General features: G+C 40.1%; 1 protein-coding gene across 31 annotated transcripts in view; it reads left to right on the plus strand.

Moving 5' to 3' along the window:
* Nucleotides 1-12,246, plus strand: part of CADPS (calcium dependent secretion activator) — a 359,086-nt gene that overhangs the window by 290,221 nt on the left and 56,619 nt on the right. For 19 of the 31 annotated variants that reach the window (XM_039482401.1, XM_039482397.1, XM_039482400.1 and 16 more), the window contains 2 exons: nucleotides 5,418-5,564; nucleotides 9,781-9,936. In XM_039482401.1, coding sequence (XP_039338335.1) covers nucleotides 5,418-5,564; nucleotides 9,781-9,936 — 303 coding nt within the window. The remainder of the gene's footprint in view (nucleotides 1-5,417; nucleotides 5,565-9,780; nucleotides 9,937-12,246) is intronic. The other 12 variants (XM_039482406.1, XM_039482407.1, XM_039482408.1 and 9 more) reach the window with 1 other exon arrangement.

Raw genomic sequence — 12,246 nt, forward strand, 5'->3', positions numbered from 1 at the left:
TGCAATCAAGGCTGAAGTATATGTTCCTATATAACCTGACCAGATGGCAGTAGACAAGCATGTCATCTTTATATTTTCATTGCTGGATACTGTTCACCTTATGCTACGACTAGCTGGGTATAGAATCATATAAACAGTAAGATAGATGCCATTAAATATTGAAAACACTGAAGAAAAAAATGTCCACATAATTTTCTCATGAGGGCTGTGTAATCTGCCTCTTTTGCACAAGCTCTGAGTAGCTATAGAACTTATGAGCATGGGTTACCTGCCCTGTAACAGTTTGCACAGCTAGTATGTCTGTGCAAAACTACGCAGGGAAATTAAACAAAGTGAAACAGCAAACCCTATCACAGAGTGTCAGTTAGATCTGTTTGCAGATTGGTTTAGTATGTAAAGTAAGGAGAGAGGCAGCTTCATGCCCTTAGCTTTTTTTCCACTAGCTTCTCAGTGAGCTCTGAAATACATAGCAACCACCAGACACCTAAATGTATACTGTATGCAGAGCACTTAGCAGCCGAGGTCCTCTTGAACAGACGGTCAGGTAATGACCACTGCTGGCCTTTTGAGTTGGTTTGGTAGAAAATTGTACAAATCTCTTCTGGGACACCTGAACGACCAGAAAAGTATCTTCTGTAACATTGTAGAAGTCACTGGATTTTAATACAAGACGGTTGGTCTCAGCACTTCTTTTCAATTTGCAAGTTGAATTTGCACACTGAAAACCCAACCAAATGGCTGCACTTTATTAAGGATTTATTGGTAAGCAGGTTATAAAAGGAAAATAAGATGTTGTAATAAATGGTCCATCAATTATTATAGATTGTTATAGAGTCCAACAGGTTGCTTACAACTTAATCTCTCTGAGCTTCTGTTCCCCATCTGTAAAAGGGGGCTAATAACCTTAAAGGGTGGGCTAGTGGATGGAGCACTGGACTGTGACTCAGGAGATATGGTTTCTGTTCCTAGCTCTGCCACTAGCCCAGTGGGTGAACTTGGACAAGCACTTCCCTGCTTTGTGCCTCGGTTTCCCTATCTGTAAATTGGGGATAATGATACTGACCCACTTTGTTAATGCTCTCTGATCTACTGAGGGAAGATGCACTATACAAGAGATAGGTATTGTTATGATACCCATGACTTCTAACTATCGACAATGCTTTATACTCGTGTACCTATAACCTTCCAAAACACATACTGCTAATGATGTTAACATTTGTTAATCATTTGTTAACCCTTTATAAATGTATCCTTAATATATTAATATAACCTGTGACCAATTAAACAGAGTGAGAGTATCAGCAAGTCAGACAGAACAGGTGAGGTTGTCCTGCTAGAGAGATGTTCTGGGGAAAAGTGGCCTGCCAAGAAAAAGTTCTTGTAGGTGTATATTATTTACGGTTACCACACCAGACATCAAGCCACAGACAGAGCACAGATTTTGCTACTAACTTCACTGATATGCCCCTAGTACTGAAGCCTTTGTAGAAAGACTACCACTTGGATTGGTTCAGCATTTATAGTAATCAAATAGGATTTCTAGAGGAATCAGAGGAACAGCTGATCTAGCGGATCAGTAAGTGATTTCAGGGTACCTGTGGGAACTGAACGTTTAAGCAACAACAAGTCTCTAATTTATTTACATGTTCTGTACCTAGGTGGGCTAACTCAATAAAAACTCCATGGTTTTCTGGCCACTCTGTTATATCAATTGTATAGTATGGCATTTATTATGTAGTTTCTTATGCATTTATACTGGTTTTCTTTGGTCAATACTACAACAGGGAAAGTGAACTTTTTAATTTATTTTCATAGGGTACAATACAATGATGCCATTAGTCACTGATAGTGTGGCTGTGATGAGGTTTTTATAGCTAGACAATGGAGGTATGAACTGTAGAAATGTAGAAAATAGAAAAAATTGGGAGTAAATAGAAGAACAATGCAAAATGAGCTGTAATATATGGAGATGTACCTATCTCATGGAATGGAAGGGACCCTGAAAGATGATTGAGTCCAGCCCCCTGCCTTCACTAGCAGGACCAAGTACTGATTTTGCCCTAGATCCCTAAGTGGCTCCCTCAAGGATTGAGCTGACAACCCTGGGTTTAGCAGGCCAATGCTCAAACCACTGAGCGATCCCTCTACAATCTGTACAATCTGACAGAACGTCCCTTATCACATACATTAGGCCCCAGTTCTGAAACTGGATCCTCGTAGACCAACCAACCTTCTGCCACTATTGAGCTGAGTGTCACCTCCATCAGACTGCTGGATTGGGGCCAAATTTAACATCTTGTATTAAAATAGATATGGGCTGATTTTTAGAAGCAACTTCCCATTTTGTACCTGTAATTTTATGGCCTGAATAAATGCAGACACAAATATTTATGGATGATATTGATGTCATTTACAGATCTAGCTACCTGATTGCAGGGGCAAATCAGATCATTAGATGTGTAAATGAGATCAGTTGCACCTGCAAAATTGTGAATGCAAAGGAGAAGGTTTTTTTCAAAATCAGGCCTTGTGTGTTAACATTACACTACATACACTACATTATTTTGCTGTTAAAAGTTGTAACTTATCTTTGCAAGGGCCACAAAGCATCAGCAAAATAATGTGTTGTGTAAAAAAAAATGTTTAAATGTGAGTACAGTATAGTATTTTCTGTGGAAAATCATTTTAATAATACAATGTTTTAATGAATATGACACTAAGTGTCTTCTTGAATTTTTAGTATTAAAAATAAAGGTTTTTTTGATTTATGTGTTCACCATTTGGCTAATCTCTTTCAGTTGCTCTTCCTTATACATTTATATGTTATCCATCCCTTGCTATTTTTGATTTATTCAATATTAATATTAACTACACGGACATACCATTCCTAAAGATCTAACAATTTCTCAGTCATTATGAAATAGGTGTATCATTTGAAAATCATATTCACTTTAAGAGGCATATACGCATCTTGAATGGAAACTGGATGGTTTTGTTGCATGAGAAGGCTCCTATATATGTTTCTTCATTCACAAGGAGAACAAGCAGATAGTGTGAAGTCAAATTTACCAGAAACATAAATAAATCAGAAAGCATCTTTTCACCCCAAAATGACATTAGACTGTATTTTTCCCTGGAGGTGGAACTTTGTTCAAAAGTTAAGAATGGAAATCCAAGTCATTCTGCCTCTTGGCTGTGTAACTAATGCAGGGGTCGGCAACCTTTCAGAAGTGGTGTGCCGAATCTTCATTTATTCACTCTAATTTAAGGTTTCGCGTGCCAGTCATACATGTTAACATTTTTAGAAGGTCTCTTTCTATAAGTCTATAATATATAACTAAACTACTGTTGTATGTAAAGTAAATAAGGCTTTTAAAATGTTTAAGAAACTTCATTTAAAATTAAATTAAAATGCAGAGCCCCCCAGACCAGTGGCCAGGACCCAGGCAGTCTGAGTGCCACTGAAAATCAGCTCGTGTGCTGCCTTTGGCACCCGTGCCTGAACTAATGCCTTGAAATGCAGTTACTGGCTGACTCTTGTAACGATACGGTTTAAACGTGTTATTGCATTAGCAATTTTATATCCAGTATTGTTGATGCAATTATGTGTATCTTTGTTTTCTGATATAATAAGATTGACCATAAGAAATGCAGCTCAAAAATGTATTTACACCTATAGAAAATTGCTAATATAATTTAATTGCTCCATTGGAAGAGGAGAACATGAAATTATACAGTTCTGCAGTATGGCCGTTAAAGCTGCCTAGAAGACAATAGCTGTATAGGGAGTGGAAGAGACCTTCCAAAGCAGAGTTCCGGAATGACCACCCTCTGTGTTCATATTGCTGAGCCAGACAATTAAGGCTGGATTAATTTTTAAAACATCTCATAAACTTTAGAGGCTAAGTGCCTGAAACTGCATGAATTCCAGTCACTGGCAAAGCTTCCTCTGACTGCACTGCTACAGAATTAAGCATTAAATCTGGTGTCCTGACTCAGGTTTTACTGTCTCCTTCCTCAAACTCCCAGTGGGAATAAAGACACAATAAAAATTGAGTCGGGACTTCTGGATTTGCCTTTGAAATGAGGCTGTAAAGAATTTTCTTGGTTTATGCCATAATATGCTATGTAAAAGCAGAAAGAGAGTTTTCAGAAAATGACTTATGTCTTGTTGATCAGATAGCGCAAGGAATAAACTTCCCAAATTCTACATCTTCCAGATACCAAAACCCCATGTTCATGTAAAATATTGTTATGATGAGATGCTTTTAAAATACGGTTATAACTATTTTACCAATGTAGGGACATTAAAATGTTTCTGGATGTTTTGGAAATCCTGGGCATGCAGCGTCATTGTACTGTACGTTGTTTCTGGGAAGCATATTACATTAAACCACCTTGTATTTGATAGACAAAATCATTTTTTAAAAGTTCTCTTTCATGTAATAATTATGTGTCTTGATAATGCTATTAAATTTATAATGCCCAGCTATACGTCCTTCAGAAATTAACCATTGAGTACATCCCATGGCCCTATTTCCAAGTGGGAAACATTCGCACACAAATCTCATGCTAAGTAATCAGGATCTGTTCATAAATCTCTGCATACCATACTGAAAACACACACCTAGATGTCAGTGCACATTATAAAGTGTTCCTCCTCCCTGACCGTTAGGCCATGATCTAGCAAACGGAGACACACAGGGAGATTCTTGTACCTGCGGAGCCCCACAAGGGTCTGCATGCATGGATACAGTTGCAAGATTGGAATCTTTCTCTTCTGGTTGGCAGAGCAGCGTTCATGTGCTCCAAATGAAAACAAATCTATAACATTTGGAGAGAGCAGGGTAAATGGAGAGTTTTCATTAAGGATAAAAGCCTGGCACCATTGAGTTCAATGGCAAAACTTCCATTGATTTCAGTGGAGCCAGGATTTCACCCTCAGTGTTTACTACTTTCAACTCTGATTCCAACACAAAACCTTTAAAATTCCTGATAGGTCTTTCAGTGTAGCTGTTTCATATATCCATCCAATCTAAATGTTGATATAAGAATTCAGATTTGCTTGCTCGTGGTATATTTTTAAATTAAAAGCTACTTTCTGTGCTCTGAAATTGTATCAGGACCTGTAAATTAAGTTATTTCGTGTGGGTGTTTGAGTAGTTTGTTAATTTGCGGTTTTGTGATTTTTCTTCTTTTGTTAATTTTTTTAGGTAACTTGCTTTTTATCACAGACTAAAAAAATAACCACACTTAAGCCTTCCATATTCATGCTTCTTTCTGAAATGTTTTGCTTTAGTTTTTTGACTGTTGTCCTGCTGTGAACTTTGCAGATTTGTTTATGAGTGTCACGTGCTTCTGCTACATCTGCATTGTCACTGTTATGGTATTTTTCTTTCTGTCTGTTTCTTCCACAGGAGTTTAACAAGTAATCTGCCCAATGTGAATCTACCAAATGTGAATCTCCCTAAAGTACCAAATCTACCAGTTAACATCCCACTAGGCATCCCACAAATGCCTAGCTTTTCTGCACCGTCATGGATGGCTGCTATATATGATTCTGAGTGTGTATTGAGTTCACATTAGATCTCATTTAAATTTAAAGTAATCTTGGCATGGATATGTGTTGTTTGTTTCTGTGCATTATATATAACTTTAAAAGAGTGACAGAGATAGATAATTAGATATTTTACTAAATGAGGCAACCCTTATGTATTTCTGGCATGTACATTAGAAGTTTTTATAAATATTGAGACTTTGTCTTACGCCCGCTGGAAGCTTGAGCAAGCGTCTCACTTCACAAAATAATTGTTGATAGTGGGCTGTAGTCCTGTTGGAGTATAAACTACAGTACGTAAATATAAGCTGACATGTCTCAAACGATAGGAAGAACCAACTGCAGTGCAAGCTGACTAATTTCCATGGACCAGATGTAGATCTAAAAGTGAGTTTTTATTTTTCTGCAAGTTCCTTATTGCCTGGAATTCTTGTACAATATTTCAAACAAAGGGGGGAGACATCTATAAGGATTCTTATGCATGACATGGGGAGCCCAAATGGTAATTGAATTCTAGAACCTCCATCCCAGCCTCGATACTTAAAAATCATTCCAAATGTCTTGAATCAAACGTAGGAAATCAAACAGGGCCCAAGTCACTAGTATGTAATAACCAGTGCCTAACACAAGATTGTTAACCTTGTGACTGTCCTATGATGTAGGACACATACTCAATGAAGAGGCATGATAGATGTGTGTTTTTCAGTGTAGGTCATGTGACTTCTGTAATTATGGTGGGTCCCCCTTAACAGTCACAGCCATTGAGTGATGCCAGAGATTGATACCCAAAGGGATAAACAAAGCTGCCACTTAGTGTTGGGCCATCATTCTAATAACATTTACCAGCATAAAAATTGAGACTTTCTAAGTTCTCACTTCAAATTGCTGAACTTTACCTAGTGTGACACGGCAGAAGGATTATCTCAGCCAGTCAAAGCACAGGGATACTGGACAGTTTCTGAGCTGCCCATGTCCTGTTGTTTTTTGACAGCCATGCAGTATGCACACCCTGGTGCTTTGACTCAGAAATCTGACCCACCTGCTCCTCATAAACCACCTTCCTCCTGAGGAAAGTTCAAAGTCACCAGCACCGCCCCAGATGGCCTCTCCCTACTCCCTCACTCCTTCTGTGACCATCCATTCCCCATCCTTTCTTCCCTCTTAAAAGCTGAAAGGGGAGAAATGCCAGGCCATGCCAGGCCAGCAAAGCACCAAGGTCCCAATTCATGAAAGGAACCCACTGCAGGAAGGTTAACTTTAAGCACATGCTTACATGCTTCTCTGAATCATGGCCTCAAACACACATGTCCGTTTAAGCACGAGTACCATGGAGGTCAGTAAGGCTACACATGTGCTTAACATTAAGCATGTGCTTTCAGCAAAGTTTTTTGTGTTGCTAAGGGTTGGGATCCCCAGAATAACTTGCCAAGCAGCAGCACCTCAGGGTATATCTGCACAGCAGCTGGGAAATGTAATTCCCAGCTCGGGTAGACGTACACACACTAGCTCTCCTCGAGCTAGCACTTACATGTAGCAGTGTGTCCGCAGTGGCATGGCCGGTGACTCAGTCTAGCCACCCAAGTACCATCCCCCGCATCCCTCTGGGTATGTGCTTTCCCAAAGAGGGAAAGGGAGGCAGTGTTCAAATTGCTGCTCGGTTCCCTTCCCTGAGCTGCATGCTCTGCACAGCTTGGTAAACCAATACTCGGAGCAATCTAAATAAACCTGAAAACAAACAAAGTCTGACAGATCTACAGTGGAGTCACATCATAGGCACATTAACTTACGCAATTTTAACTCGGCAAAACAAAACAACAAAGAGAAAAAGAACAGTTTAAATACTGTACCTGTAGTGCGGGCGATTCTGCCCACCATTCCACTCAATGACCGTTTGACTATACGCGATTTTCGCCTTACGCGCTGGCTTCAGAACCTAACCCCCGTGTAAGATGCAACTCCCCTGTATATCATGCTTTGATCTTTTTCTTATACCCGAGCTGCTGATAGGTTGACATGGTAATTGATTTGTTTAACAATTTGTATTTAAGAATAAATTGTAACTTTACCCAAAGACGAAAAGTCTCACAGTAACAATAAACATCGACTTTTTATTGGGCAGGAAGGGTGGCAGAGGGGGGCAATGGTCCAGGTACAGGAAACTACACGTAATTTACATCTACACCTGGATCCTACTGATATGCTCTATACTAATACTAATGAACTGGAGGCAAAGCCAGTGACCTTTTATTTTAAAAAAAATTGAAATATTAAAGTAATTTACGTTTCAAAGAAATACAACTCATATTCATGCTAAGTTGACTGTGTTAAAGGCTAGATTAGGCAGTATCTGTAAATAATACTTGAAAGTTTGTATTACTTTTTTCTCTGTGCATGCTCTGTGATCTTGTTTTTGAAAAGATAAGAATCAAGACATGACAGTAAAGTTGACAATCATCTTTAATAAAACTAGAGCTTAAGTGTAAAAAGCATTTTGCAAATTTCTATGTGATCAAAGCAATTTTGGTGCTATTTCACTAACAATGAACAGTTCATTTTGGACATAACATAGAATATTACTTTCCTCCCAGGAAAACCTAATAATGAGCTGTTCAAAAGAAGAAAAAAATACGGAGAGTAATTTTTTTGAAAATTCTGAAACCAGATGGGTGTCATAATGTTGTTGTAATAAATACCAATTATTGCATTCATGTGTATTTAATTATTTAAAACATAAATTCATGCAGTTCCAAAACTGGGATTAGATTAGAAAAAGTTTAATTATTCCTAAACATAGGTCTCAAACAGAAGAAACTACAAATGTAGATAGGTTGACTCTCGGGGCTGTGCTGTTGAAGTTACACAAAATAGTTTTTTGACTAAAGATACCATTTAAGGAAATGCCTGATTCTCTATCTTTTCAGTGTCCCAATTCCCTTGTACCCACTCACCGTTCATTATTAAGGACTTGTTTCAGTGTTACCTCTCCCTTAGTGTCAGATACATCTGTTCCTACTTCTGAGCTGATTCGTTCTTTAAATTGTTACCTTTGTTAGCACAAGCCTCACAGGACCCCTCTAGCATGTTGGGAGTATGGTTTTCACCTGGCAGTAGCCATGTATGCATCGGCTATATTTTCCTCTGTAGCATTAACTCAATGCAGCTGGCATCTGTCACAATAGAAACACCCTTCCTCATCCGTTTCTATAGATGATGTCAGCACAAGTGGTAATGCATGGTGTGTCAAACATCTTATCAATTACTGTGTTAGCATTCGTGGTATGCGAGGAGGGGGTTAAAGCGCTTGAAGATCTCTTGGTAATTGTCATGAAAAAAAGAGAGGGAGAGAAAAGGGTTATAGATAAATTTTTCTGCACCAACAAAACACAATCAAGGCCTGTATTTTATTCTCTAAGTGGAGGTTTTAGACACAATTATAGTTAAAAAGAACCAAAGTAGCTATACACAACGAGCCCGAAGCGTCCCATCTGTGCAGAGGAGTGGGTAAGACTATGCACTTTGGAAAGAATTCAGACTTTTGCAACAGACCAAAGACATAGCAAAAAAATAGAAATTAAAAAAAAAATCTGTTGTCCTGTAGATGCCTTCGCAAGAGGCTGATCTGTGAGATGTGGAGTAGTCAACCTAACCAAAACTCTTTCACATGAGATGTCTAGTGTTCTTAGTTCAATTGACTTACCCTGATTTTTTTCCAGCTGTTCAAGAGATAAGGTGTGTCCTCGCTCACCACTTGTTAGCACTGTCCTTTACCTGGTAAATGTTGGGGAAAAAAATTAAAAATATATCATTTGAAGGAAAAAAATGCATGAAACCCTAAATTTGAATAACTGCATACATTCATGTACTGTAGTTATTGTCAGTCAAGGGTTTTCTACTACAAATTTGAGCCTTAATTTTAAATAATCACATATGTCAATGTGGTTATTAGCTAAGGCTGATTTTTACCATACACACTTTTTCCAGTTAATGTGCGTAATTCATAATTTTGTCTTATCATCTGGTCTGGAAAGATTTGTGAGTTATAACAGCAAGGTAGACTAGGCAAATGTATGGTAAAACTCAAAAGCCTGATGATGGAGATTACCCAGCATTGTTCTGTGTATTAAGCCACTGTATGCCCTCAACTTGTACAAGAATGGTCTCCACATCAGGTTTCCAATAGCAGGGTCCTGGGTCTGACTTCTGTTTTCATTTTACCCTGCCAGCAATGGATCAGGAACCTCTGAAGATCTGTTTTGGAAACTTGATGCCCTACAGACCTTCATTCGGGATTTACACTGGCCTGAGGAAGAATTTGGAAAGCACCTAGAACAGCGTCTAAAACTTATGGCAAGTGACATGATCGAGTCTTGTGTTAAGAGGTATGTCTGAACAATGGAACTGGAAGGGTCTCTAGTAGCAGATCACAATAAATTGTTGGGGGTGGGGGGGTTGCCCTATCTTATTAGAAGAGAGGGGGCTGTACTTTACCTTTCATGTTGACTTCAGCCATTATCTTTTTAAGCCCTAATTTATTTCCATCCAAGACAGGCTTGGTGGTAGCACACTTTTTATCTCTGCAAATTATTGACCTCTAAAAGGCAACATCTTTTAAATGTAGGCTCTAGACGATGCCTATTCCCAATAAGGCAACAAACTTTCCTCTGGCCTGAGAAAAGCAAATGGCAAAAGAACAGGTAGAGGCAGATGAAAGCCACAGCAGGTATGTGCAGGTGGCTCTGTGCCACCGTTGTCTGGCTGCACTGCAAGTGCAAGCATGTGTTTTAATGTTCTCTGATTCCTGGCCGTTTGGATCCACAACCTCCCCATTCACGACGTGCAGACATTTGGGCTCAGAAATTGGAACTCAGAACAAATGGTGGTTATAGGGTTGCTTTGCTGCTGTGAAATAAAACACAGCGTACAGATAATTGGATTAAAGGCCAGAGCCCACAGCTTTTATTGAAATACAGTAACTCCCACCGCGGGTTATCTGGCAGCCAATTAGCCCTGCAATGCCAGGTAATGTTAAAACTTGAGGAGAGCCATCCTGTCATGGACACCAAAGAGATGCATTTTCCCATGCTACAGCCCCCAAACTATCTCAGCCTCTGGGAGGAACATGATTCCTCTGTGCACAAGAGGCCCCTCCCCGACAGCATATGGAAGTAAGGCCCTCCTCCATGCTCGTTGTTGTTCCTCCCACCATTTTCAGCACATCTCTTCTGAACTCTGTGCAGCCATTTTACAGGAGGTGGCTCTGGCAGCTTCTACCTTCTCAAGCTGAGCTCGGCCAGGGCCCTTTCAAGTTGCCTGCATTAACAGCAAACACCCCAGTCTTTGTAGCATTGCGCAAGGGAATTTATCCTGATCTGCGCCATTGCAGGCTAAGGTGCCAACTTCCCTTTTTGCAACCAAGGTGGGACCTGCCTTTGGGCATCAGTGCTTCATTCTTCTGTACAAACCGGATCTCGCTGCAGGAGGTTCTGGACAAAGGTGGTAGAGAAAACATATCGGTGCACTGGCAGGCAAAAACTTTTTCCCAGTCCCTGATACTGTGATCAGATTTATCCTGAGCCTGTGAGCGAGGACCAGTCTGAAAAATCTCAAACTCATGAAGTCAGTCATCCCTCAGAACTCAATGTCCCGCTTCCCTTATATTAACACCATTAAAAGGTCCCTTTTCCAGACCCCAAGGGAGGGCGAGTAGGAAGCACTGCACGCTGCCAGTGAGGGAGTAGGAATGACCCCTGCTCTCAGCACTTGCCAGCCTGGGGAGAGGCAATTTGCATCCACATGTACAAGGGCCACCCAGCACCAGCCTCTTGCTGCCAATTCCCTGCACCACTGCCATGTCGCAAGAAGGCCATAGCGGCCAGCAAGGTCAACCTTCCCCACCATAGCAAAACAAAGAAGGAAAAGGGAAAAAGAGAGGCAGATGTGAGATGCCCACAGCCAGCATCAATTTCCCAGCACTGTCCCCCAGGTCACAGCAAGGTCTGTTCCCACAGAGGTACAGATCTTCATTCACATGTAAACCTTTGGGTGTTGATAAAGTCTCCTTCCTGATCATCCAAAAGGCACGTGTAACTGTCAAGTTAGTGAAGTCTCTTACTCTATATTGTCCTGCAGATGCAAACTGCACAATAGGTCATAAAGATTCGTTAATTATGTTGTGCCTTCTTTAAAGGTCTTGAGATGATCGTGATACCTGTGGCATTAGAAAAGTTCCTCTTTCTTGCTCTGCCGGTATATTGTCGGATATAAATGCTGAGTGTCTTCAGTTCTTTCCGTTGTCTGACTCTGTTCTCTAAGAGCAAACTGAAAATAGATGCATCAGTCTGAACCTCTAGTTAGCATTATATAAATGGTAAATATTAGACTAAGGAAATAACTAAGTGGAGTTTAGCGGTTCTACACCACAGAAAAAGTGTAGGATTATCCCTGAAGAAGGATAGCTGCTGGCTTGCGGCTCAGTCCTTTGAGCAGTAAAGAGGATTCTTCTTGGGTTGGATTTCTCTTGCTTCTCCATGCGTTTGCTTTGACTTGTCTCACCTACCTGCATGTGTCCGTGCAATACAGTGCTCTGCTCTTCACTGGCCGTTCAGGGTGCCTCCCGGCTCCATGACCATGATATTTCTTTTCTCTTTCCTTTAAAATAACTAGCCCTTCCATTGCTATTCCTTGGGGAG

This window comes from Mauremys reevesii, linkage group 7, assembly GCF_016161935.1.
Source record: "Mauremys reevesii isolate NIE-2019 linkage group 7, ASM1616193v1, whole genome shotgun sequence".
In the NCBI taxonomy this organism is placed as follows: Eukaryota; Metazoa; Chordata; order Testudines; family Geoemydidae; genus Mauremys; species Mauremys reevesii.